Below are 9,608 nucleotides of genomic sequence, written 5' to 3' on the forward strand. Positions count from 1 at the left end.
GCAGAACAATCCATGCTCATCGCTCTTTTCCAGATGTTAAACCCAAATCTACTCTTGAATCAAACCCAATGAATATAGAGTAAGTAGAGAAAGAGAAATAAATAAATTTCATGAGGATAATACTAGTAATCTACTCTTTTTTTCCCAAAAAAAAAAAAGTTGGCTTTACATGTTGTTCCCATATTTATAAGAACTATAAGTTACATCGTGAGAACGTTGAAAATGCCACTGAAATTATCTATTATTTTTACGTCGTTGTAATATTCTAATTGTCATTCCGCTTGCTCCTAACAAGGCGAGCCATTCGTTTACTTATTATATCGGCCTTTTTGGTGAGGTCAACTAGATTTATCCTTCGACCCTTCCAGGGCCGTCAGATCCAGTTCAGCATACTTTTTATCATATAATCCCACAGAATTCTTCATGAAGAGAGAGAGTGTGTGTATGTAAGTGGGCTTTATTATTTTGAGATATTTATTCTATAATTTAATATTTCTTGTAAGAGGTAGCGAGCTTCAGCTTTCTTTCCTTCCTCCTGGCTTCAGCGTGGCCCCGAGCGATGTAGTATTATAATCTAGTGGCCCCTTGCCGTGTTACATCAGCCTGTATCCTCCTTTGCATGCACGTCTCAGGTCAAACCAAGCGTGAAAATAAATAAATAAATTTGAAAAATATAGCACGTATAAAAATGCGCATGAAACCTTATAAATATATATGAGGATATATTACTTTCTCCAATCTCTCCCGCTGCTGGCACTAACCGACAATGGCTGAGGAGGTGAACGGTGAGCGACCGGAGGTCGCCGGAGATCAGAAGAAGATCGTTGAACCTGATAATCACACAGGGCATCAGGTTTCCGAGAAGAAAGGTTATTTTTTTCTATAATGTTTTATATGCTACCTTTTATTCGATTAATAATCCTCGATTTAAATCAGTGAGCACTATATTTTCAAAAAGGGATAATTACGTATATAGCACCCAAAACTTCACTATTTACAAAATTGAGCGTATTATTTTTGAAGTACTGAGCTGATATATTTACGTGTGCCACGATCAAATTATTGAGAATTTGATAAAAATGAAAAATATGAGTCGGTGTTTTATCATGAATTTTGATTTTTTGAGAGAGAATTCGAAAAAATAGATGAAAAAGAGTACTAGATTTGTAAATAGCAGTATTTCTTGTGCTAGAAATATTTCATATAACATTTGAATCATCCAAAATCTTAAACATAATATTGAAAACGCCGTCTGCACTTATAAGCTGCCCCAAACGGGTCCTTAAACACCGAAAACTTTCACTCAAAACTATATGAGTTTGGATGGTGGTTGTATTGAAAAAGTGCTTAAAATGTCATAATTAAAATTTAAGTGATTATAAGTTATATAAATTATTTTGAACAGTTGATAAAGAAAAACTCATATCTTATTAGTATTTATGTTTATAAATTTCTATTAATAATTGAGACATGTATCATGAAGATCATAGATTTAAATGCAAAATATTGGTTCTCTTAGAAAAGACAAACAACAATGCCATTTGGTAAAATTGTATTTGGCATATAAGAAGGTGAACAAAAACCTTCCGTTGGATACCACCAGTACATTGAGACAATTGTGATTATTTTTTAAAGCATAAAATTGGGACATTTACATGCATACCACACATTTCTAACACCTAATCTTTCATATTTAACATTTATAACACTCGATGCTTTAACAACACTTCGAAAATATCAACATTGCTAATTTCTTAAAAGAGAAATATGCATTATCATGCATAGATTTATGACACCAGAATGTTATAATTGTAAATATTAACTTAAGGTAATAGTATAAGAATAAAATTTAGATGTTAGATGTGTAAATATATAAGAATTGTCGGGTATGTATGTAAAAAAAAAAAAATCCTAAATGTAAAAGAGAAATGATTCAATCACAATACTTCAACAATGATTTCTAAATATTTTACTCACTAAGAAAAAGCACCAACGATTTTTCAATATTCGAACATCGTTACTAGATAACAAGTGATTAATGATCATATTTATATGTATGTTTTCATATATATTTACACACACACATATATATATATATATAACTGAACAATTAAAATCTCCAAATAAAATTAAAAATTACATTAAAATATTAAAAAGACGAAATAAATATCCCATTAAGATCTTAACAGTCTTTAAGGACTCTAATCAACCATATTCCCCCTCAGCCTGAAGTTTAGTTTGTTCTATCATTTTTCAGACAAAGCCGAGGATATTGTTGAAGATAACAGCCCAATAGAGCAGGTCAGATTGACAGTACCCACAACAGATGATCCCACCCTACCAGCATTAACATTCAGGACATGGGTTTTAGGGCTGACGTCATGTGCACTCCTTGCATTCCTGAACCAGTTCTTTGGCTACAGACAGAATCCTCTCTACATCTCTTCTGTATCAGCTCAGATTGCAGTTCTTCCATTAGGGAAATTAATGGCTGCTTATCTCCCCACAAAGAAAATCAGACTCCCTTTGCTTGGTTGGTACTTCACCCTAAACCCCGGGCCTTTCAACCTAAAGGAACATGTTCTCATCACTATCTTTGCAAATTCTGGATCCAATTCTGTTTATGCTGTGAATATTGTAACCATTGTCAAGGCTTTCTACCACAGAAAGCTTCATCCTTTTGGAGCTATGCTTTTGACTCAAACAACACAGGTATATATATATATAAATAGATATACATATATATGTTTGATCTTATCCTCTTAAGATTTTCAGAGATTAAAAGGCAGAAAGAAGAGTTATACAGATAAAATTCTTGCAGGAAATCATTTTTGTGAAAGAAATATTTCCTTTTAAAGCTGATTCTGCATATTTTAATCCTATTATTACTGTTTTCATGGTTAGATGATGGGGTATGGCTGGGCTGGCATCTTCAGAAAATTTTTGGTGGATTCACCTCATATGTGGTGGCCATCAAATTTGGTTCAGGTGTCCTTATTCAGGTATTTAGCCCTTTATTTTTGCTTGATTTTGTTTGGTTAATTGTTTTGGCTGTGTGAACAAAAGTACTGAACCTATGTTAACAACAGGGCACTGCATGAAGATGAGAAGAGACCCAGGCGAGGGCTGACCAGACTACAGTTCTTCCTCACAGTCTTCATCACAAGCTTTTCATACTACATTGTCCCCAACTTTTTCTTCCCTTCCATTACAGCCCTATCCTTCATCTGTTGGATCTGGAAGAACTCTGTCACAATGCAGCAAGTCGGCTCGGGCCTCTATGGGCTTGGAGTTGGTTCCTTTGCCATCGATTGGTCCACCATCGCTGGCTTCCTTGGCAGCCCTTTAGCCACCCCAGGCTTCGCCATCATCAACGTCTTGTTTGGTTTTTGTGTTGTGCTTTATGTCATCATACCCATAGCTTACTGGAACAATGCTTACAATGCAAAGAACTTTCCAATATTTTCTTCCAATGTGTTCATGAGCAATGGAACCCAATACAATGTGCAAACGATCTTGGATGCAAAAACATTCAGTTTTGATCAGCAGAAGTATGATGAATCTGGACCTCTCAATCTCAGCATTTTCTTTGTTATCACTTATGGACTTAGCTTTGCTACTCTGGCCGCCACACTTTCTCATGTTGCCCTGTTTCATGGAAAGTAAGTAGCTTTATTACTGCTATTCTTTTAATTTTTTTTTATTATTTTGGAAAGTATGAAATGGGAAAATTTAAGGATTGTATAATCGAAGCAGTTCATGGATACTGTCATTCTTTAGCACTAGAGAGAGGTAGAACTCGTGGGAAAAAATTTACGTACATCAAGGGGTACGCAGAGATGCGTACATAATATGGTACACAGGGTTTATACGAGAATTACAAGGGGGTTATAACCCATTGTACCTCCCGTATACCTCCCGAGTTCAGCTGTAACCCGTGTAACTCCCGTGTAACCCCGCGGGTTACAGCTGAGTTACACGGGAGTTACACGGGAGGTACAACGGGTTATAACCCCCATGTAACCCCCATATAACGCCCATGTACCTTATTAGGTACGCATCTCTGCGTACCCCTTGACGTACGCAATTTTTTTCCAAACTCGTGAGATCACAATGAAGGAAGCTAACTATTGCTCCAAGTCAACTCATTAACTGACCAAATAATAACATTTATTTTTTAAAAATATTATTACAAAACAGTTCAGGTTAACAACTTCATCAGATTGGATTTGTTTCATGAATTTCTAACAAAAATCTTTAATTTTTCTTACCTAATTATAGGACCAACGAAAGTAATTTCTTAAAACTGAAATTTATTCATACAAATTAATATTTTAGGAGGTGAAGTCAATGAAAATCAATTACATGTATCAAAAAATAAGAACATTAAAGATGGATTTACGAAATAATTTAAAAAATGATTTATTACAGAGAAGGTCAAAGTCAAAGTAACATATTAAAAAGAAGGAGGTAAAAAAAACTTATGCAGTTTATGCATCTGCAAGAAAAGATAGAAGATGCTCAATAAAATGGGGTAATAAAATTCAAAGAAAAAATAATCAAGGAAAAAGATAGATTAAAGATAGCATGATCGGAAATATTTGGGTAAACATTTACAAAAAAGATAGTTAATTTCATACAAAATATTCAACATGAAATAATGAATAATCAATATTCATGAAATCAAACTCAAATAGTTGGGATAAGATGAACCATGATGATGATGATGATCTTATTTGATTGCAATTAGTTTTTTGAATTTCCCTTTCTCACAAACAATTTGAACTTTTTTTAATAAGTTTTTCTATCTCAAAGATAGATAAGATACTTATGAACGTGCAAATTGCAGAGAAATATGGAGTCAGACAAAGGCAGCAATGCAAGATAAGTTTGGAGATGTGCATACGCGGCTGATGAAGAAAAACTATGACGTTGTGCCTCAATGGTGGTTCTACACCATTCTGTTCATGATGATTGGCCTCGCCATCTTTGCCTGCGAAGGATTTGGCAAGCAGCTGCAGCTTCCTTACTGGGGAGTTCTGCTTGCTGCTGGCCTAGCTCTTATATTTACCCTTCCAATTGGAGTCATCACAGCCACAACAAATCAAGTTAGTTTATTTATTTATTTATTTTTTATTATTATTATTATTAGATAGCATAAGAATGATTAAAAAGGTAGAACTGATATATATTTATAAAAAAAAATTTTCAGCAACCAGGGCTTAATGTTCTTACTGAGCTGATAATTGGATACATATACCCCGGAAGGCCTCTTGCTAATGTTGCTTTCAAGACATATGGCTATATTAGCATGACACAAGCAATCACCTTCCTCGCAGATTTCAAGCTAGGGCATTACATGAAGATTCCCCCTAAGTCTATGTTTTTGGTTCAGGTAAAGGATAAATGTCCAAAACCATCTCAGATTGAGCTAATTGGAATCATGTCACCAAAATTGCTTTTGTTTCGGTAAGATTTGAACGATTTCAGTGATTTCGGTTCGAAATTACAGGCCAAAACCATCGAAATCGAAATCGAAACCGTCAGAACAATCGAAATAGTAGAAACCACACTAAATCACTGATGTAACTCGGATGAAACCATAGAAGAAACCAAGTGTTTCAGCATATAGTCATCATCATCATCAATGAAAATAATCATAAATTAATTACCTCTGTGGATTTTCAGCTGGTAGGCACCATAGTGGCCTCCTCCGTCTACTTCGGCACCGCTTGGTGGCTTCTTGAAACAATCGAAAACATATGCGATCCATCAAAGCTCCCCGAAGGAAGCCCATGGACTTGCCCCGGCGATACCGTCTTCTTCAATGCTTCCATTATCTGGGGTGTAGTCGCCCCTCGCCGCATGTTCGGTAATCTCGGCCTCTACACCAAAATGAACTACTTCTTCCTCGTCGGCATCTTAGCGCCCGTCCCCATTTGGCTCCTCTCCCGGCGATACCCTAACAAGAAATGGCTCAGACTCATCAACATGCCCATCATCCTCAGCGCCACAGGGGCGATGCCGCCTGCGAGGGCTATTAATTACATCATGTGGGGGACTGTGGGAATCATCTTCAGCTTTGTGGTTTATAGGAGGTATAAAGGGTGGTGGGCGAGGCATAACTACGTTTTGTCGGCGGGGTTGGATGCTGGAGTGGCTTTCATGGCTACTTTGACTTATTTCTCTCTGCAAATTAGGAATATTGATGGAGTGCAGTGGTGGGGGTTGCCGTTGAATGACCATTGTCCATTGGCAAGCTGCCCGACCGCTCCAGGGGTGAAGGTTCCAAACTGTCCCGTCTTTTAGGAGGAAGGCATTTCATTGAACTGTTGGAGGACAGAGAATTGTGTCATAACCCGCAAATTGTATTTTATTTTTGCTGTTTGTATTTGTAATACATCGTTATAATCGAATTGTGAAAAAAAAGAAAAAAGAAGGTTTATTTAATTTTTAAGTGGTGTTTCTCATTTTAGATTTCTACTTTTATTGCCTAACTACTCTGATCTTCATAACTACTGCGTATCATCCCATCTTGATTTTAGTCTTCTGATCACAGTTTTAATTGGGTGTCAAGCGGGAAAAAATATTATATACAGACTCCGAATGCATCCGGAGTTTAATGTTGGGTGTCACGTGTCAAGTGGGCCCCACCGCTTTTAATACTGACCAACACCAGTGTATTGTGGGCGGACATCCAAACTCTGAATACCAAATCAAGAGATTTGAACTCAAAGTCGAAGGCCAAAAGCATCAAGCACCAAACTTTCTTTTTTGAGCATTCTTGATTCGACGTTTCGTAGCCTCACCGAGACTAGTTGACAGTCGCCAGTCCCCTCATAGCCCTACCAACACCAATCTGATTTCCTCCTAGTGACACTGATAATATCGAACACAGAGTAACAAGAGGCGATGCGAATTAGGGCTTGGATGTGCCTATTTTATTATTATTATTATTGTTTTATAAGGCTCATCCAAGACATCATATTTCTCCAAGTATTAAATAGCTATAAGAACACAATATTTCTCCAAGTATTAAATAGATCATTTTGCAACAAGTATTATTAATCCAATATCCCCTCCCCACACACAACTAGGTTCATCAATTTCAAAGGAAATGGGGAGAGAAAAATGAAACTAAAATTATTAAATACTTAGAAAACTCAAAATAGTGGATGCAAAGATGTATTGTAAAACAATTGTCGTAGCATAAATTGGAGAAGAACGATCTAATCAAGCCTTGTTCATTCTAAGCGCATCCAAAACCAAAGCAAAATTGAATTTATTTTATTATGGGTTCAAAGTGATCTCTCACAATGATATCCATAGTCAATTACATATTAGGGAATACCTAGAAAGATTCTCAATAAAAGGTGTTGTTTTTGTTTTATATAAGTAACCCTTAATGATAAGATACTGTGGAGGGTGGGTTTAATCACTTTAGTAGGGGAGATCTTCTATTGTCAAGGTGGAGCTAGGCTATTCGACATATGGTGAATCACCGTGTCGTGATAAAATGATTCTCCTCTCAACAAAATAGGGCCTACGAAAGAACAACAAATGACTCTACAAAAAGTACAAAGGGTTCAAAGTGCGTGTCAACACATAGATAAGAAAACCTTAGATGGGTAGAGATAGCTTAGTTAGGACTTCATTAATCCATCGTCTCGAGCTACTAAGACCATAAGTTTACTAAGTCATGGATGTAATCGACCCAAACACAATAATGAACTGTCTGTCAGAAACCCATGTGTTACGTCGTCTAAAGTAATTCAGTAGACCTAGAGTCATAGGAAAGATACATCTAAACTCTTATGACTTTATCCAGATAGAAAGGCAAGGTTAGGACTTATATCTTCTAATGGTATAATAAGGTAGTCTGCGGAGTGGAAATCAATGAATGACTCGTCTGCAAAGCCAAATCACTCTAAAAAAGACTTAGTACCCCATCGAGGATGGGAAAGCCTTGAACCTTCTAATTGCATGAGACAACTGCTTAAAAATATAACCATGTTGGGTCAATTAGATTGAAGGTTTCAGAATAATCATGTTCGAGACATGCAATATGAATGCAATATTATCTGAAGTTCTAATCGTAGAGGCAATATTAATATGAGTTGAGATATGATCATGTTATACAAAATCATTTTAAAACCCACCCAGAGGGCAATGTGAAAAAGGAAAGTGCAAAATTTAAAAAATTTTACTTTTAATATTAAATCTTTTTAAGGCAAACTTTATAAGTATTTTTTGTAGAAAATGTTTTATCCTCGAAGCCCATGCAATACAACATCCCAAACATACCACAAAGCAAAGAAGGGTGAAAATAGCAACACAAATCCACGAAGTAAATAATTCACAAATTATATTTTCAATAGGCTATGTATAGTTGGGTTGACAACAACTTGCATGATCCTAGGAAAGGCAGGATGCACAAGGATATTGCTCTTAGTCCTCAACACATGGTTCCACACGTTAAGTGCCACGGGAACTCATGTTCATATCTTATTTCTGGTACAGATTTAATTTAGAAGTTTAAAAGGTACAGAAGAAAATATCCAAAATAATGGCTCAACCTACAAAAAGATTTAAGCATAGGTGCAAGGCATGCAATATATAACAAATCATGTTCGATAAGAGAAGAGTTAAGCATCACCTATAGAAAGTGTTAGTTTAGTTTATAATTTATGCTTCTCTATTAAGCATGGCTTATCGCGAGAAAACAATCCCTAATATACTAGTGCACATGTCTCACAACTGATAAAAATAAAATGATTATGAAAATGCATAATTTAACAAACAAATCAACACTTTTACCATGTATATAAAAATTCTAACTACAACATAACCTTAGTTCTAAGCAAGCATCTACAAGGAGTTGTCTATCCAACATCTAAGCGTCAGTCGTATTATATAATGCTAAGGATATTTACATAAAATCTTGATGATGTCATTATAAATGACCCCATTATGAGCATTGATGGATGAAATTGCTGCGAAGCAAATCGGTCAACCACGTAAGTAAATGTGTCGATCAAGTAATATACGAATATCGAGTCCGTGTAACGATGCCACGAATAAAGGTAAAAAAATTTCTAATTGGGAAAGCTCAAGTTCATATACTACCGAACCTTGTTTAAGGTGATCTCAATTACATGAATAAAACTCTAACAATCCTAAGAGAAACAAAAAATAAATGAGAAAATTAAAAAAGAAACAATATAAAAGCAAGGAGTACTTAAACATCCATAAGAGGAAGCAAGGCTCATGTCTCTGTGACTTGGGTATTGTGGTTTCTTATCATTTTTATATGAATTCTCTTACGTAGTTAAAAGCTTTTTAATTTTGCAACAAAATACTATTCTTTCTTCTTCATTGTCTTCTTCAACAACAAAAAATCACATCATTATTTTATGATTTTAAATTTACATATTATCATATCTAATTTCATAAAAATAAAATGTTGTTATTCATTTTCTTTTCAATATTATAATTCTTTTCATACATCATATACTTTAATATACGATAATTAACTTTTATACAATATATATATATATATATATATATATCACGTGATGATTTGATCAGAACAGCCATATCTGTTGGCT

At 35.3% G+C, this 9,608-nt stretch overlaps 1 protein-coding gene across 1 annotated transcript; it reads left to right on the plus strand.

The window, feature by feature from the left end:
* Positions 1–766: 766 nt before the first annotated feature.
* LOC110019075 (oligopeptide transporter 5-like) lies at positions 767–6,357 on the plus strand. The gene is made up of 7 exons (XM_020716614.1): positions 767–869; positions 2,204–2,712; positions 2,905–3,002; positions 3,090–3,662; positions 4,850–5,108; positions 5,213–5,395; positions 5,689–6,357. The coding sequence occupies exons 1-7, from the start codon at positions 767–769 to the stop codon at positions 6,307–6,309; spliced, it is 2,346 nt and encodes a 781-aa protein (XP_020572273.1). The 3' UTR covers positions 6,310–6,357.
* The last annotated feature ends 3,251 nt before the right edge of the window (positions 6,358–9,608 follow it).

This window comes from Phalaenopsis equestris, unplaced genomic scaffold (assembly GCF_001263595.1).
Source record: "Phalaenopsis equestris unplaced genomic scaffold, ASM126359v1 Scaffold000046, whole genome shotgun sequence".
NCBI classification, from domain to species: domain Eukaryota; kingdom Viridiplantae; phylum Streptophyta; class Magnoliopsida; order Asparagales; family Orchidaceae; genus Phalaenopsis; species Phalaenopsis equestris.